General features: G+C 37.9%; 2 protein-coding genes across 3 annotated transcripts; one reads left to right on the plus strand and one right to left on the minus strand.

Annotated features, from left to right (window-relative positions):
• Positions 1-10: 10 nt before the first annotated feature.
• dclre1a (DNA cross-link repair 1A (PSO2 homolog, S. cerevisiae)) lies at positions 11-8,536 on the minus strand. Its single transcript, XM_079596270.1, has 9 exons — positions 7,882-8,536; positions 5,950-7,356; positions 5,591-5,724; positions 4,818-4,936; positions 4,526-4,669; positions 4,248-4,393; positions 3,663-3,817; positions 1,557-1,695; positions 11-521 (listed from the first exon to the last, which is right to left on the minus strand). The coding sequence occupies exons 1-9, from the start codon at positions 8,273-8,275 to the stop codon at positions 310-312; spliced, it is 2,850 nt and encodes a 949-aa protein (XP_079452396.1). The 5' UTR covers positions 8,276-8,536; the 3' UTR covers positions 11-309.
• Positions 6,686-27,997, plus strand: nhlrc2 (NHL repeat containing 2). 2 transcript variants are annotated; one of them, XM_079596272.1, is made up of 12 exons: positions 6,686-7,378; positions 8,792-8,912; positions 9,383-9,535; positions 14,910-15,365; positions 15,992-16,113; positions 16,271-16,400; positions 19,453-19,537; positions 20,018-20,249; positions 21,986-22,108; positions 23,021-23,230; positions 23,314-23,542; positions 26,447-27,997. In XM_079596272.1, the coding sequence occupies exons 1-12, from the start codon at positions 7,313-7,315 to the stop codon at positions 26,701-26,703; spliced, it is 2,184 nt and encodes a 727-aa protein (XP_079452398.1). In that variant the 5' UTR covers positions 6,686-7,312; the 3' UTR covers positions 26,704-27,997. The 2 variants fall into 2 exon arrangements, with proteins under 2 accessions (XP_079452398.1, XP_079452397.1); XM_079596271.1 differs by lacking the exon at positions 6,686-7,378 and having other exon boundaries at positions 8,719-8,912.

The following is a 27,997-nucleotide window of genomic DNA, read 5'->3' on the forward strand; positions in this document are numbered from 1 at the left end:
TACACATGTGAAACGAGTGTAGGGTGTATAAAATTTATTTCCTTTAAAACTTAGAGTACAAAAAAACCTCGAAAAAATAAGAGCATATGTGGTCCATTCCAGCATTAGCCACTGGCAAGGTAAAAACAGGCGAAGGAGCCAAAAGTAGAATAAAACACTATTAACTGTCGTGCACCCAGCACTTAAATGGCAGGTTGAAGTCACTTCTTTTTAAACGTGAGAAAGCAGCCCAAAACACTCAGTGGTCCAATCAACAAAGGCACCATCTGACTGTTTGGTCAAAGGTTTGATTGTGGATGTCAGTTTACTTTATTGCCTTGTTCCACAGCTTGAGCTTCTCAGGGCACATGGTGTCGAGCTAAGGTTTCTGGGTTCAGTCTGCCACTCATAGAAGAAGCCCTCCATGGCTTTCCTGCTCCTCCAGCTGCCCACATTCACAGTGGGGATGATCTTTTTCGGCTGCAGCCACTGCACGAAACGCTTCAGCTCTAGATAACTGCTGTGCTCGCTGTAGGGAATACCTGGAATAGATAAGTAGGAAAGTATCTTTCAAAATCTTTGAGATGCTGGGAAAACCTACCGGTATTTATACAAAAATAGTTTTTCCGCCATCGTCAAAAGTCTGTGAACAAACAATGATTTCTGCTGCTCAAGCAGAGTCATATTCTAACCTTTTGTACCATTATTTTACAAATACAGTGTCTTTGTGTAAAGACCTGAAATAACAAGAACAAATTCCCATTAATTCCCACGTTGGATGTCTCAGATTCCAGCGGAGCTTGTGAAATGAGATGCATCTAGTGCTTGAGGCAGCACCTGGTTCGGCTGAAAGACCGCTGATATTCTGAAATTAAAACCCTGGGCTTGCGAAATCTGACATCTTGAGTTTTTCTCTGGGTCAAATCACATCTGCTGATTCTGTTAATACAAGGCATGCTGTTCTTAGCCTGAAACAACATTCAGCATTTCCTACAACTGCAGTAAGGGTGAAAAAAATAAATACAATGTAATTACATTCCACATACAAAGCCATTAGGTATAATCTTGTCAGTTAGTGGAACAGAATGACAAGGCTGTGTTGTGTCTACACTGAAAATCAGTTTAATAGAAAGCAATCATTTCTATAATCTTATTAAGGAAAGGATGGTGTGACATATCAATAAAATATAACGTGATTTCTGCATAATTTTGGCAAAATGGAGCAGACCTATTAAACCGCCATAAAACTGTCAAATGGAGTAAAATGATAAGGTGTTCTCTATATGCTTTGTCAAACACCTTATTTCCATTTTGATTTAAAAAAGGATGACAAAAATACTCACTCATTTTGCCTAGAGCTCTTAAAGTCACCGGACCAACAGGAAGGAAAAGTTGGATGAATATTTGGAAGGTATTTTTTTTTCTCTTATAAAATCAAAATGCAAATACGGTTGCGGTATTACAGAAACAACTCCTGTTGTACATTCACTTCCCTAACTGCACTTAAACACTTGCTATAACAACTCAGATAAATACAATAATTTTATTAAATCCTTTATAAATAGACAGACACATACCATAGATACTGATGTTCCCTTGGGTCTGAGGTTGAATGTCTTCTACTCTCACAGTTTGGTTGAAGGTCCAGCCTGTGGGTTTGAAGGCCACTAGCTGGTCATACTTCCTGGAGAACTTATTCAAGTGTGTCCGCAGGTTCTGTACAGTAAAGAAAGGGCGGGTGTGAAAACATGAAAGGAAAAAAATAATTCCATCTAATCATATAAACATTTAGGCTGGCTAGTTTAAGTTTTTTTTTATAAAGTTCCCTGTCTGGGAAAACTCTCCACAAACTCTCAATTGCAAGTTATAAAGTCTCAAGTCTGAGGGATAAAAGTCGGCTCATACAGTAATTCTAACATTTTCTTACAATTGTGAGTTTATATTTCACAATTCTGACTTTATAACTCGCAATTGCGAGTTTATATTTCACAATTCTGACTTTATAACTCGCAATTGTGAGTTTATATCTCACATATAGCGCGAGATGTAAACTTGTAAGTGCTAGAAAAAAAAAATCAGAAGTGTGAGATAAAAAGTCACAATTTTTATTCAGTGGTAGAAACAAGCTTCCATAGGACATGTGCTGCCATGAATATTTATTATTTCTTCTGGGATAAGGCAACGCAGTCTCACAAATAATTATGAGAAATGTGTAATCGATGTACTACAGTGTTTCGCCAAGTCACATTCTGTGAAAATACAGCACTCATTGCAGAGCGAACAGTTTAACCAGTGTTTGTTGAGGTGCAGTTCCTTTTCACATCTGTTTTATGGTATTCCACACAGGCTACACACGGTCACAGTTAGATGCATATTAAGTGATTTTCTTTAGATTTGAAGCAGAATTTATTTATTTTTTGCCACCCCAATAAAATCCCTGGGTCTTATATGGCCACCCCTGAAAAAAAGTTCTGGCTACGCCCCTGTGCAAACATAATACATCCGAATGTAAATATACAATGCTGTTCTAAAGTTTGGGGTCAATAAGATTTTCATTTAAATAAATTAATATTATATATTATATTTCCTTATATGCAGGATTTTTTTTTTAATTGATCAAAAGGCAGTAAAGACTTTTATAATCTTACAAAAGAGTTTAATTTCAAATAAATGCTGTTCTTATGAACTTTCTATTCACTTAAAGAGTCCTGAAAAATATGTATCACTGTTTCCACAAAAATATTAAGCAGCAACTGTTTTCAACATTGATAATAATTTAAAAAATATATATTTGAGCATCACATTTCTGAAGGATCATGTGACACTGAAGATTGGAGTAATGGCTGCAGAAAATTCAGCTTTGCCATAACAGGAATAAAAAATAAAATAAAAAATAATATTTAAAAAAAATTCAAAAAGATACATTGTTTTAAATTGTAATATTTCACACAATATTACTGGTTTACTGTATATTTGGTGAGCATAAGAGACTTTTCAAAAACATTTTAAAAAAATCTTACCCACACCAAACTTTTCATGGTAGTGTATATGGCAAAAACTTACAGGGTAATCAAAGTCAAATGATGCCACATTGCAATCAGCTTCTTTCTTTCTTTCAATTTACATAATTACTTTTCAATGTTGCTGCAAAAGAAAATGTAGTGCAATCTACAATTAACCTCGCCATGAAATTTTTCCTCCTTCCTGTCATGGGCATTTAAACACGTCTCTCATTGGGAACAGCTCCAATATTGCTCTGAATCAACATCTACATTGGCATGTGTGAGAAAAGTGGAGTATAATGGTTTAGTGCACATATGACTAATCTTTATTATCTGCAACGGTCTCATTACAATTTACTTTCAATCAGTGCTACCGCTGCCAGAACTGCTGCGTTGGCACTTGGTCTCTGTAATTAGAATCCTAATTTTTTCCTTCTACATTAGCATAAACTCGCTGTCAAGGAAAATTTAAGATAACACTGAACTCTGCATGAATTTTAAACTCCAAATTGAATGAGTAAACATAGCCTCATTGATTGTGTTTAGCATAATCAGCTCTTTTTACATGCTTATGATGATCTCAAACAGCAGAAATTGCAGATGATAAAAATTGCACTTCGGAATGTATAACTGACATATGAGAAACAAGTCGAAGAAGTTTTTTAATGTAGTTAAACTCACTTTAAAATTGAGCTGCATCATAGGTAGCACATGCACCTGGGCCGTCTGCCAGTCTGTAGTGATGCGCCAGCCAATCTCCTCGGACTCCAGGCAGCACATGGTGTTATACTTATCCTTGGACAAACATACTTTAGAGCCTAACACTTCCGATACAGCTAGAAGAACAGGCGAGACAGGTAAAAAATCGTATCTCTATATACACAAGGAATGAAAATCAACCTATTGGAATTTGGAAAGAAGTTGTAATTAAGCAAGACAGTCAAAAGAGATTTCATATTACTGGTGAACGGAGACAACACTACTCTGTGTGATCAGAGCTTTAGAAGTAAATGGGCATAGGACATTAATCATGGATGCATCTTGTAAAACAAACAGGAAGCCAGTCAGACAAACTGCTGAACAGAAACATTTCAAAGTCAAGTAAGGACAGCATCTGCAAACTATTTTTTGTTTTACATGAGCCTCATTCATTATAGTCACAGTTTATAGAAAGACGAACAATCTGTCCTTTCAAGAGTGGATAAAGAAGCACAAGGTCTACAAAAGGTCTGCCTGTACAAAGCAGGACAACATATTCTCACTTACCTAGAAAGACCTTCTCTTTTCCAACTGAGTAGGTGCCACACACCACAAGTGTACGAGGGTTCAGTGTGACCTGTTCAAAAGCTGTGTTTACAGCAAAGGTGATGACTTCCTGTTGAGTGGGAAAGGTATACTCTGGACTGCAATACCTATGTAAGATAAGATTTTTTTAAACCTATTAATATCAGTCTCAATTGATGTGATCAAAAGCGGTTTGACACATTGTCACAAGAGAAACAGAAAGCAGAACATAAAAGTAGCTTTGTTAGTAGGGAACTCACGTTGTGTCTAGATAGAGGGTCTGTATCCTGAGACCCTGCAGCTCTGGGTAACGCTCCATGGACGGATCAGCCCGGAAGTCACCTGTGTGGAGTACCTTCTGGCCATCTGGCAGCACAAATAGCAACATGGCTGCCCCAGGACAGCTGGGGGGAGAAACAGTTATAGTAATTACGGTCTTACTCTGTATGAACAGTCCAAACAATAATAAAGCAACAAAAGTAAAAAAATAGGATGCTGCAGAAAAGAAATAAAATTGGCTTCAAACATTCATTAGTTAGAAGATACACTCACTGATTAGCATCCAGGAGAGCAACCTTCACTCCTTGTACTATACACTCTTTGTTCATTGGGAGAACATGAACATACTGCTCATCCACCTTCAGCTTGGTCTTCACAAGGTTACCAGTTACCTGCCATGATTAACATCATTTTGTCATGAAAACACCATCATTGTTCTATCCATTTTGCTTTCCCCAATTTCCAAGTCCCCTTAAAATGGTAGTGAAGGTTTCTTTTGCCAAAAAGTTTTGCATTTTCCACCTGTGTCCTGACCCTTAGATTTAGACATTGATTTACATATAAATCTGAGGTTTTATGCTAATGTGTTGACAATTCTGTTATAAAAACCACAACATTTCTGCAGCTTAAAGGGATAGTTCACCCAAAAATAAAAACTCTGACATAACTAACACCCTCAGGTGGATCAAAATTGTATGAATTTCTTTCTTCTGTGGAGCATAAAAGAAGATATTGAGAAATAGGCCTAGTTGTTTTTGCATACAACAGACAGAATCTGTCAATGGTCTCCAGTTGTTTGGTTCCAAATGTTCTTCAAAACATCTTCCTTTGTGTTTAGCAGAAGAAAGGTTTGGAACAATTTTTACATTTTTGGGTGAACTAAAATATCCCTTTAGTTTCTTGGAAGGGAGATTTTAATTTTGAATGTTAGAGTATGTATTTCTACCGTACATAGAAAATTCATAAGTAAAACTCTTCTGTTTCTAAATAGCAAGGGAAATTCAGTTTGTATGGTTTTTAAAGTGAAATTAGGCAGGGAGACATACTTTGTTACAATAGATGGGAAAGACAGAGTTTTTCTTCAAGCCACCGTAGTGGTCCGAGTGGAAGTGAGTTAGAAAGTAGGCTGTGACGCCTTCAACAGTCCCATACTGAAAAGCATCCACAGCAAATCCAGTTCCTGAACAGAGAAATATCATATTAAAGTCTCCAAAGTACAATCGACTAAAACATTGTCCCTCAAGCTAAATAACAGACTATATCATAGCAAAAATAAATAAATTCAACACAATCTGGTGCATTAAAATTCTGGCACAGCTTATGAGACAAAGTATAAGTGCTTATGTAATCATAGCAATTGGTATTGAATAGGTAGAAAAAAGAAGCATTAAAGCGGTTCACAAACCAGGAATTTTCTTGTAGAATGGACAGCGCTTGGGCTCCTTGGGATCTCCATCTGTCGCTATTCCTCTGTTCCATCTCTTCCACCCCCCTCTCTTTCCTTCTGTTTGCGTGGGACTAGTCATACCATCTTCTACAGCAGGCGAGACACTGGACACTTCAGATGGTGCTTTGGTCTTCCTACGCCATCTACCCTGGTGCGTAGCGTCTTCCCCCTGAGCTTCTGAAATCCTCGCTTTCCTAGGCCCTTGCTGATCGGCCTCTCTGACCGCTGCCTTCACTTCCTCCTCAGCCTTTTTTTCACTTAATGGCTTCAGGCCAAAAAACACTCCAATGTCTGTTTGCTTTAATCCAGAGGGACCTGTCTTATTCTGAGTCCTCCTAGGAGCCATAGATGGTGTTTTCTGAGTTATGGATAGGGCTGTTTGGGTGGAAGACAACTCTTGGTTTATGAAAGTGGCGTTAACTTCTTCAGAAGGTGAAGCCAAACTGTTGACACATGCAGGATTAGATATACGATCCCGAAGATGCTCTAATACCAAACTTTGGGGTGACTGTAGCAGAGAGTTTGAACCTTCATTGTTTGTTGTGGCATGTTTTCCCATTGATTGAGCTCCCTGCTGAAATGTTCCATCAGAAACACCTGTGGAACTGGAAGTGGTCAGGTGATTATCAGGTGCTAACGATGTCTGCAGTTTCTCACAGGTGTCTAATAAGTTTTTGTCTGGGCCATGTTTCCTGTTCCCAGTCTCATATTGGTCCAGCATATCAAAGAACAGATCATCATCTTCATCGCTGAACAGTTTAAGAGAATTATCATCAACTTCATTTTCATCTTCCTGCAATGCAGTACTGTGAAACAGTATCTCTTTATTGTTTTTTTGCATCCTGTGCTCCTCATCCACATCTGGAAGTTTGGAGAGTGGAGAGTAGGAGATATAATCATCATTATTACATTCAAAGAGCTCTTCTTTAACCTCATTAGTCTGCGTCTGAACAGCACCGTGAACACGATGTCCCTTGAATGGAGATGGAGTTGTCATACTCGACTCCTGCGATGAATTCTGGGACTGAGATCTTTTGATGGAAGGAGACCAGCCTTTCTTTTTCTTGATGTCCTCAGTGTTAGGGGAGCGCAAAAGCAGCAGAGCATTGCTCTGGGTGGGAGTTCCCTTTGGCACATCACCGGATGATGAGTTTTGGCTGGATGAAGCAGATATATTTAAAGCACTGTACACTGAGCTCTCTGTACCATTTGTGGGAGCAGCATTATTATGTGACTTCAAGCTGAAGTCTGAGATGCTTTGAACCGTGCAGTCGTTCAACGCTCGAGTCTGAGCGAGCAGAGAGTGGCTGTGCCTCTTGTAATGATTGGGAATGGAAGACGTACATTGAAGGCCATCTGGACATTCTGTAACATTAGAAGGGTTAGGGTTAGTTTAAACAATTTTTTTTCTGAAATATTATACGTATTCTCACAAACATTGAACATTAAGGTTTTAAAATCTCACACACCCAATTCATGGATAATTTGAATAATGACGGAGTTCTCAAACCTTAGGATCAATGAATTTCCATGAGTTTTTTTTTATTCAAATAACAAATAATAAAAAAACAAAAACATAAAGCTGGCTAGGAAATTAATTACCACAAATAAGTCAGGGAGCAGTCAATTTCAAAATCTATAACGAAATATAACAAAATCTATATATGTAGTGCTTTCAAATCGAGTAATCACATCTAACATAAATGTTTTTGTTTATATAATGTTATATATATATATATATATATATATATATATATATATATATATATATATATATATATATAATATTTATTCTGAATTATGTATAAGCGTATATGTGTGTATGAGAGAGAGAGAGAAAGAGAGAGAGAGAGAGAGAGAGAGAGAGAGAGAGAGAGAGAGAAACATTACCTTTACAATTGTCAACAGGGGTATCTAAGCATTCTGCAACATGCCATTGTTGAGACTGAACCACCAAAAGGGAAAATGGCATTTGACAGACAGGACAGAAGCCTCCTGACTGAGTGTCTGTATCCTGGACATCCTGAGAAAGTGTCCCACCATGATTCAAATCCACAGATTCTGAGCTTACAGTGTAAATGGGATCAGTATTGCTATTCTGGTCTAAATCAGTGTGTGTTTCGGCACTGTTGACTTTTATTTTTAGCACTGATGTCCCAGAGTTGCTATCCTTTCTCTTCTTTGTCCCACGTTCCCTTGATATCTGTGATTTGCAGCTTCGTTTTTTGGTCTTCTTAAGAGGTTTATAATTCCAGATGTCATTCTCAGAGCCGCTCTGTGACATTTGTAAACATTAAGAGGTTCTACTGGTTTGTTTTGTTTAACACCGTTGTTTTGTAACATCACATTCATGGTCTCCTAATGCAAAAAATACAACCGCACAAAGACCGTATCATACAGAAATTCATCCCGAAATAAAAAGCCTACAGAAAAGCGAATTTTGTTAACGTATTTTAACAAAAACCGTTCATATTAGTTGAGAAATAAAACCGACCACTATCTTCCGTCATTGCACTTACCGCCAACGTTGAAAGCATTTATTATCACATTCATGTTCGCATTTTCAATATTGCATAACCTCTCTGGTAATCCCATAAGGCATCCAGGACCTTTATTTAAACATTTAATAAACCCATTATTTTTAGTAGTTAGACGAATATATTTACAGCTCGCAAAATAAGTTTGTCACGGATATGGTTGAGATATGTTTGTCGAAAGTGCCGAGCATAAACTCTGGGTTGTTATTGTTGTGGGAGTCATGGCGTCGTACAGTAAGCTGACAGATATTTTCTCCATTCAGAGCCAGCTAGATTGTGCCTTAGAGGACTCTACAACCCAACAAGAGAAGGAAAATCTCGTACATCAGTATTTGCACAAAATAGACGAGAAGGAAGACTTAATTATACCGGATTTTGAAGATGGTAAGAGTGTAACGTTAAAATGAACTCAGTGGTGATTAGTGTATTTACAGTACCGGTATTTGTATCTTATGGGAGTGGATTTTAAACTTCAGCCCAGTCATAGATCGATTTGTGGTGTTAGATAAATGACTGGCATCATGGAACATGACAAGACAATTACAAATTGCTGTTGTCTGCTGTTTACTGCTGTGTAATATTGTATTGAATCAACAGTGAGTGGTAAAGCTGTAGCAAGCGATTTAATGCATATCTGGTAGAGATCCGAGATAACGTATTGATCATCCATTGGTTTGTAACTAGGGCCCTCAGTAATTTTCCAAAGAAAGAGGTCTTACGATGACTTAGTTTTTTTAACAATATAATTATGTTGACAATCCTAGTTTCTGTTTATTATATATTATATAGTTAGGACCACTGAATCTAAAACTCACATAAAAAAAAATCTCTAACCATTCATTGTTATTCTGCAGGACTGGAATGGTTGAACACAGATAGGCCGCTGTCACTCGGGAAGGAACTGTCAGGCAAAGTGGTGGTGCTTGACTTCTTCACCTACTGCTGCATAAACTGCATGCACCTACTTCCTGATCTACACCATTTGGAGCAGAGTTACTCCATAGAAGGTATATACACTTAATTTTGGCATGAATGTAAATGAGGATGTTTGTGATGGAGTCTGTTTGTTGACCAATGAAAGACAAAGAGAGTGCAACATTTTAAATGACATCTATCCTGACTTCAATGGTCATTATGCTGTATATTACTTCATTAGGTAAACAAAAAGAATCTTACAATATGAAGCTGCAGTCAATAGCCAATCAAGATAAATGTTTCTTGGCTGTTTTACTTTGGACCTTACACATATTCCATAGTAGAGCGGGATATCCCAGGGTTCACTGGGTTAGAAGTCAGAGCCTTTTGAGCTTGATAACTATTTTCTTCTGATCCAGCAACACATTCCCATTATCTCTTAACTGTATCGGATATGAGACTGAAAATATCCAGAGACCAGGTCGAGGGCAGGCAGTTTCACATAGATACACCATCATACTGGCCTGTGGCTTATTATAGCAGCTCTGCATCCAGTGCTATCAGCTCCAGCTGTCAGTAGCCCATCGGTAGCCACTTCTGTGGGATCATCCGGGGCAACTGGCCAGGCAGCCGTCAGCCCACTCACTGGCATATCTCACACATACCTCATCTTGGCACTTCTTTTGGTACATTCTGTTACCGCTGTTCTGTAACAGAAGCAGAACATGCCTCCCCACCCCTCCTCCCAGTGTCTCATTAATTATTATGGTTTATCGCTGATTATATCACAGAGCAGTGGCCTTTTATTATTACGCAGAGCCTTTGTTTTTACTCCTGCCATTCAAGTCACATATTCAACTGTTGGTTCTGGGAGGTTATCAATAAATCAGTTCAGATTTGTTCTTGCCCTGCTAGTATTTTTAAAGGCTACATCACAAAAATGCATTTTATTTTCAGCAACATACTTTAGATGCGTAAGGAGAATCTATTTATATTTTTAATTTAAAGGGGCTATATGGAACTTTTCCCCCCAAAATAAACGAAACAATAGCCTTTTTATGAGGCAGTGTAGAGAAAAAAATCTCTGATAGCCGAGGCACTCCTTAATTAAAATGTCTTTATTGTACAAATGACATGTCCTAAATGGACAAATTTAAAATGCCCACGCGTAGCGGCATGGGGCCTTCTTCAGGGCATGAAGAAGGCCCCATGCCGCTACGCGTGGGCATTTTAAATTTGTCCATTGTAAATTTGTCCACCGAAGAGCACCCAAATCAAACTCAAAAAGGATTGAGCACGCCATTCATCTTGAATCTAAACAATAGCCTTTTTATTTTACCATTTATGACTCAAACATCCCCTGATGAGCATACTGACACCTTGTCTCCTCACAGTGGGTGCACCTATAAGCCTGTATCCTATTTTTCCTATTTTCTGTCGGGTCGGATTTTTCCCGCGCTGTCTGCGGATGTGACGTCAAGCGCGTTCATGTTAAACGTTTCAGATCACTCAGAACACTTATCTCAAGCAATATATGTATTTGACTGTTCTTACCTCTGTAAACATGATGTTGACCTGACCTCCTTGCAGCAGATGACTTGTGAAGTGTGCACGTACGAGCGAGCAGAAAGGAAGAGCAGTTCTGTTTTTTGGCCACAGGTGTCAGTCGCGAGTTTAAATTTCAGAAAAACGCATATAGCCTCTTTAACGTAAAATTGAATTTACAAAAAAATATATATATTTTTTATTTATTTCAGACAAGTCCTAAAAGTAGACAGAGAACCCAATCAAACAGATAAAAAAAACTATTTATTACTCATTTATTTATTGAGAAAAAGGATCCAGTTTTACATATCTGTCAGTGGCAAAAGCATGTGAAAGCATTCTTTGGTAGAGCGACTTGTGTGGCTGGGGTTTTCTTTCTTCATGACCCACTTTCTATTGAGCTTCTGTTCACGGACAGATGTCCGGACATTTTCCTTTAGAATTCGCTGGCATATTTTAGAATTCATTGTTTCATCAATGATGGCAATTCGTCCTGGCCCACATGCAGCAAAACAGGCCCAAACCATAATACTACTACCACCACCATGTTTAACAGTGGGAATAAGGTTCTTATACTGGAATGCAGTTTTTTTATTTCTCCAAACATAACACTTCTTATTTAAACCAAAAAGTTCTATTTTTGTCTCATCTGTCCGCAAAACTTTTTTCCGATAGCCCTCTGGCTTGTCCACATGATCTTGAGTAAACTGCAGACGGGGAGCAATGTTCGGAGTTGTTTGGAGAGCAGTGTCTTTCTCCTTGCAAATCTGCCATGGACTCGTAAACATTAATATCGGCCAACGTGAGATTGGCCTTTTGTTGCTTAGAAGTTACCCTGGATCCTTTGTGACCTCTCAGACTATTACACATCTCTCTTTTGGAGTGATCTTTGTTGGTTGACCACTCCTGGGGAGGGTAGCAATTGAGGGTAGCAACAATCCTTGTTGTTGAGACCTGCATATTTTCCATAGTTTACTCTCATATCTCACTCTCATGCTTATCATCATAAGTGGAAGTGCTGGTTTTACAACCCATTTACTTCCCTGGGGGGACATCAGCTGGGGAGACATTGATCACATTTTAACTAAGCTTGGTATATTTCAAATGCATCTATAGGCAAAGGGGAAGAAAGCTAAAAGCATACTGAAATGGGACACTCGTCCCCCGTGCGTGTGCTTCCCGTCTCTGGTGCTGAGCCTATGAATTTTAATCTTCTAATGGACGGCTGAAACCGGAATTTAAAAACCACCATCCGTCTGCTTCAATCTTAAATGGTGGTGTTGCATAGCCCAGGGACACAGAATGGAGGAATGTCACTTCCAGTGACAAGGCGGAGAAGTTCCGCTGACATTTTTGTTAAATTAGACAAAGTCAAGCGGAGTGATCGCAGACTATAGCGCAGTGCAGGAGACTGGAACAAACAGAGAAACGGAACGCATTGGTTATAATGGGATGCCTGGGGGCTGCATGAGCTCTCAATCAAGACCCCCGTGTTTGCCTTGATTGGTTTTAACATTCTGCATGCAGTTGCCCATGTTAGGATGTGTACCTCTGGGATTCTTATACTCTCATTCTTTAAAGGGGCCTACATTTTCTTCACTTTTTTTGTAGCATTTATTTTTCTAAAGTCCACTTATAACTACAAGGTTTCTTGCACCAAAGGTTTTGACCTTTAAAGGTTTGACCTTTTAAAGGTTTGGCTCACCCATAAATAAAAAATGTCATCAGTTACTCACCCTCATGTTGTTCAAAACCAATAAGTCTTTGGTTCATCTTTTTTTAAATGGAATCTGAGAGGTTATGTCCCTCCAAGGAAGGTCCAGATAACCAAAACTTATCTAAAAGTTCTACAAGATCTAAAAAGGTCACAAAGGCATCATAAAATTATTCCATATGAATCAAGCAGTTTAATCCAAGTCTTGTGAAGAGCTACGATCTATTTAAATGATGAACAGATTTAATCTAGGATTTCCAATCAAAGTCTTATTTGGTTTAGAATGACAAAAGGTGAGTAAATGATGACAGAATTTTCATTTTTGGGTGAATTAACCCTTTTAGGCCTATTCACACCAAGAAAAATAACTATAAAGACCATTATAATGAACACTATATTAGCATCCACAACACACAATAACATTCTGTTTATTATAAGCGCACGCTTCAGTTATGTCATCTGTCACTTTAAATGCTGAAGGGCTTTAATGTCAGTGTGGATTCTGATTGGCTGTCAAATCTGAAAGTGATTTTAAATATATCGTTCCTCTGTGTTATCGTTATAGCTATTCTTTAATAATTCTTAATTGATTATTTAAACTTTATAGTTATTGTTATAGTTACAGTCCTTTGTGTGAATGGGCCTTTAGTGTCCTAACCAGACACTGCATCAAGCAATCAAAGCTTTTCCATTTTGTCATTTATCACTTGACCTTGATAAGCAATGAGTGATATTACATTGTCAGTTGCATAGTTTTTCTTTTTGCAGCATTATGTTGGGTAGCCATACCCACTGTATCCCATTGGTCCCATTGGTCCAAAAACACACTCATCATAACTGTATGTTATAACAAATTACTTGTCGCTGGAACGTACCCTGTTCTGTCTATTAGGACACAATGTTAAACTGCAAGTTTTTGCTACTTTACCAAGGCTTCTATATGTAAATTAGCTATGTTATGGCTGGCTAACCTCTTTGCATATCACTTTGTATAACAAAGCCCCTCCCAAATTATGTTTCCAATATTATGTGTGTTTTTTTTTTATATGATATTATTTCTGCTTTTATTATTCTCCGGGAGAGTGGATGTGAGGGAGTTTTACAATGTGATTGTTACAGTGTGTCTAGTACATTGAGGTCTTTTATATCAAGTAAAATCCCGTTTTCATGTCCCCATTACAGACAATTTTGTTCCTGATAGACTTTTGTTGTTCTTGTATTGAACGTTTTTAAAAGGAAGGAACTGTGACTCACAAAGAGTGAAGTTTAGTACTGTTGAAAATATTCAAGGGCTGACACTCAGACAAAAGATGCTTCTTTTGAGATTTTCAGTGTTCAAGGACTCGAATAAAACGTGTCAGAAGCATACACCAACGCAACATGCTTCCACGCATTGTTTGATGAGATAAGAATGAACAGCTTTGTGTAACCTGAATAGATTTTGTTTGAATGATAAAAAAAAAAAGTGTCCACAAAAACCAATTAGGCAAAAAAATCAATTTTAATAATTAAGTTAAAGACTCCTTTTGATTTAGGGCCAGAGATATAGATTAAACAGATTAAACATTTATTATTTCATAAACGTTCTCTATAAAGGACCTTTTTAGAATAACTTTGAAACCTAAATGTACCTCAGGGCGTTTTAATAAAAAATCTTCTAAGGCCAGCAGGTTTTGATGAAAAAAAACTTCTTCTTTTTTTCCGTCCCCATTAAAGAGAGTATCAAGTGCTATCTGATAAAGCAGTCTGAATTTGTGAATATTGTTTTTATTATTTTATTATAAATATTGACTTTTATTATTAAGTCAGGATCACTTGCGTCACAAGTCTTTTCTTCTCTATTGTGACTTATTTTCAAGTGAAACGGCTTTTCGAACAAGAAAATATTTAGGATAGGACTTGATTTTGTCCATTTGGAATTGATTGGATCGTTGTGGTTTGCTATTACTGTGATCTCATGTGAGTGACAGGTTGTCTCGCCCTCGTTCCATTAAACACATCATCACAGAGAAGAGCTGTTGCTGCAAGTGGGAGGGACGTTATTTTGATTAAAGATTATGAGGGGACATGTATATTTAAAAAAATTATGAAGTACATGCATACATTATTTATAATAAACACTACAATATTCCATAAATGATGCTATTCAGCATCAAACGCTCTATAAATGTTGTATATTGCGTTTCTCTTCTTTTCCATCTCTGCAGACGGTCTGGTTGTCGTAGGTGTGCACTCGGCTAAATTCCCCAATGAGAAAATCCTACAGAACATACGCAGTGCGGTGTTGAGATATGACATCACCCATCCTGTAGTGAATGACAGCGATGCTCGTCTATGGCAGGAGCTGGAGGTGTCCTGCTGGCCCACACTGGTGCTGCTGGGACCCAGGGGAAACCTGCTTTTCTCACTGGTGGGTGAAGGTCATCGAGAACGGCTCTTCCTTTTCACTGCTGCTGCCCTCAAGCACTACAGAGAACAAGGGCTGCTCAAGGACCACGGTGTGGGAATCAGACTTTATAGAGACTCCCTACCTCCCTCCATCCTCTCTTTCCCTGGGAAAATAGCCATGGACCCCAGTAGCAAGCGGTTGGCTATTGCCGACACGGGACACCACAGGGTTTTGGTGGTCTCCAATACTGGGCAGGTGCTGCACTCTGTAGGGGGTAAGACCTGGTAATACACACTTTTTGAGTAGAGTTACCAAATTCAGCAAGGATGTGTTAAAATGATCAAAAAGGGATGGTAAAGACATTTACATTGTTGCAAAAATTCTTTTGATTTCTGAAGGATCATGTGACACTGAAGACTCAGCTTTGCCATCACAGGAATAAATTACATTTTAAATTATATGAATACATTACACAAACATTACATGCATTAATACATACATAGTGTATTTTGATGAATAACAATAGTAATTTGATTTAGTAGCAGAAATGTAATAGTTTAATACATTTTACGTTATTTTATTTCTTAATTAATAAACAAAGTCCCATGCATAATCTTTTTAATGATACATATTAAAGCAAAATTCTGAATGTCTTTGCTGGAAAAAGGACATTCTCTGTAGCTGCTTGGTGTAAAATTATGTGCAAATGGCATCCTGTATTAATTTAATGTGAAACGCAATTCTATTGCCGTAAATATCGGATGGTTCCATAATATATGGGGCAGTTGGCAATGGCAGCTCTATTTTTAAGTATAGAAAGGCTGCTATTTTTCTCCTTGGTGAATGTTTTGAGGCTATTTTAGTCTACTTTTAGACTGGTTTATCTTTGCCTTTTTTTAGGTCCCTCAAGTGGGAGACAAGATGGAAATTTGTCTGAGGCTCAGTTCAGCTCCCCACAAGGGGTGTTCATAAAGGGAGACACGGTCTACGTGGCTGACACTGAGAACCACCTTGTTAGAAAGGTAAATCTGCAGAATCAGGTCAAGCTAGTTCTGCTGGCATCTCTAACCCAAATTCACTCTGATTGGTGCTTGGAAAAAAAGGCGCCATGATAGTGCTTGTGTCTGTTCTCAATAGAATTTGACACTTTTTTTTCTTCTTCTTCTTCTTCTTCTCCAGATCAACCTTTCAGGAGGAAAAGTCTCAACCTTAGCCGGCATCGGCGTGCAAGGCACAGATAAAAAAGGCGGAGCACTGGGACCACAGCAGCCAATCAGCTCTCCCTGGGATGTTACCCTTGGCAACACAGGTACTTTTACTAGCCATCCTCTTCCAGTATACTCTGCTCCTGTTTAGAATAAGGGTCACTTTGTCATTTTTTTTTTCCTACCTTGCTCATAAAATTTTATATCTTGTGAATCTGCGTTTTATTATTCTGCCGGTAGCATTGTATGCGTCCCTTTTTCTCCCTCTCACATATTCTTCACATCTTCTCTCTATCTGTCTGGTCCATCTTGGATTCTTTAATCAGGTTGTTCTCAGAAGTCTTCGCTTTGTAGATACCACACTCGCCTTTGATTTTCACACAAGTGTGTATGGTGAGGGGTGCAAAAAGATCTTTGTTCTGCTAAAATGGCCTCTTGTTGTTTGGCAGCAGCCCTGAAGTAAATTGTGTGGTCTGTCAGTTGCTAACCAGAGACACAGAACTGAATGTTGTGGTGTTGCCTGAGTTAAACCCACAACACCAAAGAAAAAGAAAAAGATATGATCAGAAAGCACTCATGTGGCTGTGGTTTCGATAAATGGTGCCTCTAACAAACTGTTTCGTCACAGATTGCCTCGTTTTATGAAGAGCAAGATGTCCCACTGGTCTAGATAGAAAATTAAATTTTACATGCTTCTAAAACATTACTTTACATTGAAGCCATTATTAAATCACTCTGCATTATTCAGTCATATCGTTCCATTAATCTGCTGAAGAAATGGATGTGATTAGCACTAGCTGAGCAAGAGACGTTTAAAGTGGTCTGTGTGTTGTGTGCCTGATTTAGTCAGTGTGTGTTTGGAGCACATTCATTGAGTCCCCGCTGTGCATTAGGTCCGTTCCCTGAACAATCGGCTGTTTTCTTGCAGGTTCTTCTACTAAAAAAACAAGATATCGCTGTATCCTGTGCCTATCACTTTTCCTTTCCTTTTTCTTTCTTTCTTATGTCATTTAATGCAGAAAATCAATTTAAATGTTTGATTTAAAGTGGTCATAAAAATGTATTTTCCTGTTTTGAATAAAAGCTACCTCCAGTCCAAAAGACCATTTAATAACTAAGCTGCAAGTGCTCCTCGTTCCAGATCGTTGACGTCAATTTTTTTTATCAAATTAATATATGGTCGCCTACATTTACACATCAGTGATGCCTATGGTCAGAAACTGGCACTAGCAGGGACAAGGGTTAGGATTTATAAAAAAAATCCTAAACAAACCGGAAGATGATATTACTCAGTTTGGCATAAAACTAACAAAGATAACATGACTCTCAGTGTAAAAAAAAAAACTAGTAAGTAAAGTGCCTAAGACAGCTACAGGGAAACAGGAGGGACAGCTGATCGTCCTTGCAGTGTCAAATCATGTGTAACCTGTATGTCTCCTCAGGTCAGGTGTGTTTGAAGACTTACAGATGTTTTGGTGGTAGAGTAGGGTAACATCATGGTAACAACATGATATTGATCCCCCCTCACTTTGTTCAGGGACTCATTATTCTATTTCTGTTCATCAAATGCCTGTGAAATTGTTGTATCTTTTTTTGTCACATACAAATATTTACACATGTTAAGAAATTAGCTGGAATTAAAAGCAGTTGAATGTGAGAGGATGTTTCTTTTTTGCTAAATTTTGTTTATTTAGTTGATAACAGTTATTTTCGTTATTTTAGTTTATTAACTATATTTTTGCTCAAATAAATGAAGCCTTGTGTTAGCATTATAATGGGCATTATAATATTTTTAAAGTTATTTATTTATTTCTACACACACCCACACATGTACATACATTTATTTAATCATTGGAATAATACATTTTTGTAAGCTCAAGTAGACTGAGATCATCTGAAGCACTTGTTCATATAGTACAAACCAATACCTTCTGTAATGTTTTATATGTGCCACTTCATAATGTTTCCTTAACCATCTAGCTAAATAAGCGCGTCTTTGACCTTCATCAGATTTGATCCACTTTGGCTCATTCTCTGGTTTTACTTTTTCTATCCATCTCCGATTCCTTTGAAAACCCAGGATGAGGAGGAGAGTTCTGGTCCCTTCCTCTCCATGTCAAACCTTTTCAATTTCTCTTTCCCTCACTGTTTCTTTCCCTCTGTCTCGCTCTTTCATGAATGTGTGTAGTTAGGCTCCGTTCCTGATAAGCGCAGTACCATTAGAGGTCTATTGTTAGACACAAGTACAGAGCCCTTCATTTCTGATTCCTCTAAGAGAAAATGCATTGCAATGCTCTCAAGTATTAGTCCCCCTCCACGCAATTCTTAAACTGATTTCAAATGTCAATTTATCGGTACAGGTCACTCTGTGCTTTTCTATTTCCAGTGCTCTAAATCATTTCGGTACTACTTTGTCTTTTCCCATTTTTCCCATGAATAAGATGCACCAATAGGGTCAATTTTTTTTTCTTTTTCCACAAAGGGTCAGTACAATGAGGCACACATGTTGGACAAAATGTCACCTTATGTATTTTTATTACATGTTGTTTATAATTATTAATTAATTTATTATTAGTAAGTGTATGGCTTATTTATTTACTTTTAACATAACTAAATAAAATAAACAACAAATATTTATGATATATTATTTATAATATTGCCCCCAAAAAATTTATATATTTTTGTGTTCAACTTTAGGCTTCTTTATTAACAATTATTAAGTTAAAATAAAATATTGCACTGATATAATATGATATAAGACTTTTTCACAGTCCAAATAGTTTTCTATTTAGCCACAAATATGGAATTGTTCTGTTTGTTGCTTTAAAAATGAGTAACGGGACACATCTGTGAGGCAGGTGGTTGAGTCGATCCCCTACATCAGACACCATATATTACTTTATCTAGATATACGCACTCATTTACAATTCAGAAAGACCTCGCATGCATTGATGAGATCTAATAAAGTGATCTTCATGTAGCCCAAAAGGATCAAATGTGAATACGAAGTTTGCGCGTGTTTGAGATTGAGATCTTGTTTCATACACACTAGACTAAGATTTTGTTCTGTTATGTTTAGCAAGATAATCAACATCAATATATTGTAGAAAACGTAAGATGTTTACTCTTTGATACCGTGTGTTTGTGTTTATGAAGGTGGTGATAAATTGTGGATAGCCATGGCAGGAACGCATCAGATCTGGGCTCTCTTCCTGGAGGACGGGAAGCTTCCCAAAGGGAGGTGAGCTCTTCTCCCTGTGTACTCCTCATGTCAGTTCGGTACAGACAAGGCAACATTCATGTAAAGAGGCCACGGGACTGCCCAAGTGATGTCATTTTCTGGGCAGCCACACAGTTCACTGTTGGCGGAAATCGTTCTGATCGTCCTGATACAAAGTGAACCCTTAACTTTGTGTGCTGTTCACTAGTGTAACATTTCTCTTGACATTTTTAGAGTCGTTGTGAGAACTGATAACGGCTTTAATATCTCAGATAAAGAACATGTGTGGGGGGAAACTACTTTATTAGATATAACGATTTTGACTTTGTGGCAACATTTGTTTCTGCTCTTACATGCTATTAACTCCTAATTGTGCATATTTTGTCAATTTTATCACAATTCCGGCTTTTCTTTTAGAGTCAGACAAATTAAGAGCTAAGTAACTGTTCCATATAATCAGTCTTATCAGACTTATCCATCTTTATCTAATGCCTTTTCCAGCGACAGCAAAAAAGGAACATGTGTGTGCTTTGCGGGCAGTGGGAATGAGGAGAACAGAAATAACTCGTACCCTCATAAAGCGGGACTGGCCCAGCCGTCAGGCCTGGCTCTTGCCCCAACAGAACCCTGGGAGTGTCTCTTCATCGCAGACAGTGAGAGCAGCACCATTCGTAGCCTTTCCCTGAAGGACGGAGCAGTCAAACATGTGGTGGGGGGAGAGAGAGACCCTATGGTAAGCCCTACCTGTCATGTATCCAGGTTAACTCTCTAACATGTTAAAGATTAGTGTTTCTCGTCCTTTTATGTTTTATGCACCAAATTTAAACGTTTTCCCTTGAAAAATTTTTTATTCATGCTTTAAAATAGCTTGAATGTAACTCTACACCCTTGCCTCATTTAGTATACGCGGTTCTATGAATATGCAAATTAGCCCGCCTTCACTCACACCCAGCTCAGAGATCCAATCGTTGGTGTGATTGGTTACAAGGTAGTTTGTGACGTCAGAAACACCAAGGATTTCAAAACGCGTTTTTTGAGACTGCAGTTTTAAGGAGAAAATACTGAAATGGTGTTGACTTGTGAATTTACACATGGTTTGTCTTAAAGGGATAGTTCACTTTGAAATTAATTTGTGATATGTTTTAGCTTACCTCAAGGGCATCCAAGATGTAGGTGTCTTTGTTTCCACAGTATTTTCAATTTTGATATTTTTAGGTCAAACCGTTCTTGTCTGACAGTCATATCATGCAGGTCTATGGGGTCCACCTCAAAGAGCATGCACAGAGAAGTCCAAATTAAACATGATTTAATTACTCGTAAATGTAAGTACACATTGATGGCCTAAGACACGAAACGAGCGGTTTGTGAGAGAAAACGAACAGTATTTATATCGTTTTTACCTCTTGTAACACAGCCATGTCCAAGTGATCTGAGGGCGCGGGCGCTTCCTTCTGTGTGTTTATCATTTTCATTCATATTTATAAAGTCACATTTAACCCAAAAACCATCAATACTATGGGTAAAAAGCTCATATATAGAACAAGTAGAACCTGTACACATTTTTGGTTGTTATTTTAAACAGGTTGTTTACATGTTGATTAAAGCTTATAAACCTTTTTTTATATAAAGTTTTAAATCTCTCATCTATTTACAAGTTAGAACTTCTTCATACATTATTTTTTGTTTTGTGGAACAATGCAAAAGCTGCCGGGTTAATGCAAGGACTTCTAAAACAATCAGATACAAAGAAAGAAGTTTAAAGGCGTTGCACTTTTGGGGTTTTTTTGGGGGGGAGGACTCGGTTCTTTGGTCAAGCAGACCTTTATTTCTTCTGATCAGTATCAGATCATTTCTCAACCCTTCTGAGCAAATTGTCTTCCCTGCACATGCTTTATATGGAAAGGAGGGTGTTTTTATCCAGTTCGCTTTAGGAAAATCACACCACATGTAGAGAGTTGAATTTTTATGGGGTCATAAATTATCACAGTTGATTGCAAGTCACATTTGCATACATAAAGCAGTTTTTTGAACAAGTTTGTTTGGCACTGCAAGATCCCAACGCTTGCTGTAATGCAGGGAGACGTTTAATAAATAAAGTCGTGGAGAAATTTTTATCACTTAATGAACCTAGGCGATTTGAACGAGAAACTATTTATCTCCATTTCTTGGAGCAGTCGAGACATTTTTCAGATCTGCTAGATTTCCTTTGAGTCTGTCAGAGAATGAGAACGGATTGGGTTTCGCCATATTTGGTCACTGGATTAATGAGATTTATTTTCCCCCTTGTGATGTTCAGTGACTTATTTTGTACATTAGACCACCACAGCGCTGTGATGGAGTGAATATACAGAAAAGGATAATTTATATGTTCACACAACTTTGCACCAAAGCGTAACATTGTTCTCATGGGTAAGCAGTCAAGAAATCACGCATGGCCCTTTAAGATCGTGTTTTCTTTATGTTGAGCAGAACCTGTTTGCATTTGGGGACGTTGATGGAAAGGGCATAGATGCAAAACTGCAACATCCATTAGGAGTGTCCTGGAATGAGGACAGCAGCCTCCTCTATGTCGCAGATTCTTACAATCACAAGGTCAGTCTTTCTGCACCGGACACACAAACCTATATATATCCTATATATATATATATATTTATATGTGTGCGTGCGTGCGTGTGTGTGTGTGTGTGTGCGTGTATGTGATTCTATTTAACAATATTGTAGGCCTAGGTGATATATATATATATATATATATATATATATATATATATATATATATATATATATATATATATTCATTTATAAGTAACTGAAAATTCTGTCATTAATTACTCACCCTTATGTGATTCACCCTGGATGTGTTTTTGTTTTTATTACTTCATAAAAGTGACCCAACCACTTGGGTCCACGGATTACTTTTAATGATGTCTTTACTACCTTTCTGGGGTTTGAAAGTGGTAGTTGTGTAGACTGTCAATGGTGGGACAGTCAGAAAGCTCTCAGATTTCATAAAAAAAAAATCTTCTTTTGTGTTCTGAAGATGAACACAAGTCTTACGGGTTTGGAACGACATGAGGGTGAGTAATTAATGACAATTTTCATTTTTGGGTAAACTTACCCTTTAATTATTCAGGATTAATTAAACTATAGTGCAGTGGCCCCAATATATATTTAAGCAGCACTTGAGCAGCTTTTTAAAAATTAATGTTATTTGATTAAATAAAATATCAAACTAAGTATCATTGGTTTTAGCGAAAGACAGCTTAAACTTTTTAAACAAAACATTTGACAAAAAAGGGAATTATTTATTTATTATTTATTTTAATTTATTTTTCTCCCTTCTTCCACTTTTTTTTATTTGGGAATCATGCCACTCTTTAAAAAACAGTTAGTTAAGCAACTTGCAGAACATGTTGTACAATACATATTGTCATCTAATGTTGCAAGTTTTGAAATGGGCAAACACCTAGTTAAACTACCAATGGTCAAAGAGCTTCTCTGTTGCAGATCAAAGTGGTGGACCCGAAGACTAAGCAGTGCAGATTGCTGGCTGGCACAGGGGAGGCTGGGAACGGGATTGGCCCAGGCTTCCTGGAGTCCAGCTTCAACGAACCCGGAGGCCTATGTGTGGGTGAGGGAGGAAAGCTGCTGTATGTGGCAGACACCAACAACCATCACATCAAAGTCCTCGACCTGGAGACCAAAACGCTCTCTTTGGTGAGTTCCCATATGTGGGTTGTCATTTGACAGTTGTCCTTCTTAATAATTGTCTCATTGTTTTCTCTAACTTTTTGCACCAGTTTCCCATTGTAGGGAAACCAGAGGTTGATGCTATCCTCACAACTGCTACCAGCAACACGCCTGCAGTCAAAAAGCTTCCCAAGCTTCCCAAATCAGCCCCAGTTCTTGCCATGCCATCAATCACAGTCTCTTCAGGGCAGTCAGTCACTCTTTCGCTGAAATTGGCGCTACCGACTGGGACTAAGCTGACAGAAGAAGCCCCTAGTTTCTGGAGCCTTTCTGCAGAAGGTACAAAATAGGGCTGTGTGATATTGGAAAAAAAAAATATTTTGTTTTTCTGCGATATGAAAAAATACAGGAAGCTTCACCATTGTAAAATAGCTCTGTTTGAAAAGAATGAATCATTCTGGAATGATTGGGGTGACCAAATTTGACCCCCAGTGCAAAAACCTTTTAGGACTGAACAATTTGGGAACAACTTGAAAAAATTGTGTTTATTCATACTTGGGTTTACTATTTGCAAGAATAAATCAAACCATCCAGTTTTAAAAAAATCATTAAAAGAAATACATAGGCCACATTCACACTAGTTTTGAACAATTCAATGTAACTAAAAATATTATTTATTATTATGATTTTATTGTGACTATTAAGTATATTTAAATAATAAATAAATAACAATATTGCACTGTAAAAATAATGTAATACCGTTTATTTTATGTTTACTGTAAAATTACAATACTAATATTTACATCTTCATTTTCAAATAGTTTACCATTAAGCTTTTATTTTGACTGGTAGCCTGCAAATAAACAGGTACACTCCCCCATTTAGCGAAAAAATATGCGTTTTGTCCGTTCATTTACACGACAATGGAGTTTTGGGGGCCTAAAAACACAAACTGTTGAAAACAGGTTTCAAAGTGCAAGTTTTTCAAAACGGTGACGTCATACGCATGCAAGTTGAGTGTTTAGTCTATAGGTGCGTATTGTTTCTTGTATTGTCTGACATTCCCAGCTACTAGTCTAACAGCATAATAAAGCGTTTTTAATCGTCTTTGCAGATACATGTGAATGTGGATCATTTTTGACAGTGTTGTCATCTGTACAAAGGAAAAACTTTTCCGTTTTGAGTACATCGCTGACATGTAAACATAGCCTACCCAACGTAGTAAAAGCAGTGAATGTTCATTTGCATGTGTGTTGCTCACATTAAATGAACCAAGCCGTTCTGAGACTGAGACGTTATCATAAACTACATGTGTGCAAATTATGTGCATAATTTTGAACCCGGTAGCACATGTATTTACTTAATTAAATCCCAGCCCATATCACAATATCGTTTTTTTTTTTTTTTTTTTGGTACATCGTGTAGCTCTAGTACAAAATCAAATTTATCGAAAAAGAGCGTATTTAATACCTATCAATTCCAATCCCTATCCATGAATATTATGTAATACGCATTTATTTACACGCGGTTTTCGCACCTTGTATATTATTCCTCTGGGGCATCTCCGTGGGGTGAACTGTAGTGTTTTGTTTGCTGGATTGCTGTGTTCACACATTTTCAGCAGGCTTCAGGGACCAGCTGGCCGTACTGGGAGACGATCCAAGGATAAATAAACAATTCCTCTTTGCATCCCAACACACGGTCAACCCTTCATTCTATCTTACCCTTCCTATCTCTCTCTTTCTCTTTTTTTAGCATCATCATTTCTGCCTCACTCTCAGTCCGTCTGCTGCGACATTTGTCTTTCCTGTTGTCTTTTCTCTCAGTTCTCCTTCACAAAAACATCAATCCCTTCCGAGCGCACATCTTCCACGATTGATAATCAGCTCAGTCACCAGAGACGACTTCTGCTCATCACTCTGGTTGTTTGTCTCCGCTCTGCACCAGAACGTTTTACCATCCAATAAACAAGCACCTAATTAGTTTACGAAAGTGGTCATAGTTGAAGTGACAAAAAGTCCCGGGGGGCTACGCCGCATAATTAGAACAAGGATACCCATTAGGACCCCCCCAAAAAAGTCAGACTGTCTGTGGGCGTAAAATTCTCAGAAACGGGAACTAATAGTTCTGTCTGACTTTGATTGATTGACTGTAATTATGCACCACATTACCGTGAGTGCTTGTTTGTGGGTGGCTTCGCGTGTGTATTAGTTAGCAGTGTTAATTGTTTTGTGTGTTATATGTAAATACAAGTGTGAATTGAATTCTTGTTTTCTAGGAAAAATATTATCATTATGTAAATAGTTATATCAGCAGGGTCAGGAATTAATGGAGACTGGGGAAAGTGCCATCAAGGGTAACAACACATGACTGATTAAATTGATCAGAAGAAACATTTATAACGATACAAATCATTTCTATTTTAAATATTTGCTGTGTTTTTGAACAAAGAATCCTGAAAATAATCTTTCACGGTTTCCACAAAAATATTAAGCAACAGTTATAATAATGAGAAATGTTTCTTGAGCACCAAATCAGCAAATTAGTCTGATTTCTGAAGAATCGTGCGACACTGAAGACTGGAGTAATGATGCAAAAAAAATTCAGCTTTCCCATCACAGTTATAAATTACATTTTCTAATTATATATATATAAAAAAAAAGCATTTAAAAATGGTAATTATTCACAATATTGCTGTTTTTACTGAATTTGTGATCAAATAAATGCAGCCTTGGTTAGCAAAATAGACTTCTTTTAAACCATCAAACAATGTTACCAACTCCAAACTTGTAAATGGTAGTGCATATTTTGTATATTTTTTATAAAAATGAACACACAAGATACAATGTATGTGATACTTATCTGCACCTCCAGGTGGCCGATATTGCATAAACTCAGTTCCGTGGGTCTTTGCTCGCGTCCTCTCCTGTTTTAGCTCTCACTGGGGATCATTTGATTGGACACTGTCCTAATTCTATCTGGCACTTGTCTTAGGAGCCTGCCCTTGATTCAAGGCCAGTGACACACGCTGCAGTGCAGAACCATTAACTAAAGGCATTTCCTTTGACCACATATAACTTTGTATGCATTCTGAAAGTCCCTATCAATTGCCTGAGAAATATTTAATTGCCTTGGCAGGTGTGTGTTATTTGACACCCAAACGCATTGTACTTCAGAAACCAATGCCTTTCAAACAAACATCAGCCAGAAATGTCAAACGTTAAATGTTGTTTTCCTCGGCAGGTAATGAGTGGTTACTGGAAGGGCGAGCTGTGACGGGGAGCATCGGTGATCTCTCTGAACCCATCTCGATCGTCTCATCCATCCCAGCGACCCCCGCGTCCCCAGACCCAACGCTGAGGCTCGACGCCTGGGTCTACTACTGCCTTTCTAAGGGCGGGACTTGCATGATGAAGGCAGTGTCCTTCAGACAACCTCTTCTGATCGGTTCCACGTCCCAGGAACGTTCTGTTGCTGTGACGCTCAAGCATGCCTTTTAAAACAGGCGTGTACATGGTTCTTTGGGCATATTTAAAGGGATAATTCAACCAAAAATGAAAATATTGTCATTTACTCACCCTCGTGCCATTCCAAACCTCCATGACTTTATTTCCTCCTTCTGTGGAACACAATTTTTTATTTTTTTTATGTCTACACATTAAAAGTCAATGGGGTCCAATGGGGTTGTTTTGGACCCCATTGACATTCATATTATGGACTAAAACTGTTTTTCCACTCTCTGTTCTTCTTCGGTGTTCTGCAAAAGAAAGACAGAACGACATGAGGGTGAGTGAATGATTTTTAGGTGAATATCCCATTAACATTCTAATCACTTCCTGTGGCTAACACGTACTGTAGTAATCAGACCTCACACAGGCTTGTCATCACGCTAATGATGGATCGCAAGTGCTAATTGCAGAGTCAGGATCTGACTGTTAAATCTTGACAAATATTATACAAAGTGCCTCGCTCTCATCGGCAATATATTTAGTGGTTCTGCTAGGGGTGTTTCACATGATTAAGCTTGTGTAATGCCTTTGTTAAATAGCCTGATATCATTATCAGCCATCTTCATTCACTCAGTCACATGCTCTCACACAATAATATTCGAAATTATGCAGTGTAGTGTAAAAATGTAGCCTGTCAGCTGCTCCGACAGCCCTTCATGGTTGGTTTGGCTGATATTATTACTATACCTTTTTTCCCACAGTTTTTTATTATTTTTCTTAGCCGTATGATACTGTAAGGAAGCCTTGTAAATGAGCAGTCAGACTTAATGCAATTTTTATTGGCATTATTTATTATTGTTTACCAGGCTTGCGTGCCTTCACGATGAGCAATACACTTTATATGAATGAATTATGTGCGGTGATATTCATTTCAGTGTTCAGTCTTTTGCTAAATGGAATCATGAGGCATTTACATCTACATATTAATGTTTTCTGAAATGATAGCCTCTCAGTGCTGTTAAGCATTAACAATGGAACTGCAATGTATTCGTAAAGCTGGCTGATACATCATAGATCATGTGCTTGCAGATCATGCACTTGGAGAGTGTGAGCGTGAATCAGACCAGGTGATTCTTCTAGACTCTGTTCAGAAATGGCCACTAAAATTGTTCTGTTTCTGTTTTTGCTTGCTTTTCCTGTGGCAGTTCCTGCCCATAAATTATTGAATATAAACTAAATGCATCTTTCTCTCATTTCTGAGGGCAGCTCTTTTATACAACCTCCAAATTCTGCACTTTAACAGATTAATTGGATGCAGTGGTCTAATAAAGTTTATTTTCCCAGC

This window comes from Phoxinus phoxinus (genome assembly GCF_949152265.1).
Source record: "Phoxinus phoxinus genome assembly, chromosome: 21".
NCBI classification, from domain to species: Eukaryota; Metazoa; Chordata; class Actinopteri; order Cypriniformes; family Leuciscidae; genus Phoxinus; species Phoxinus phoxinus.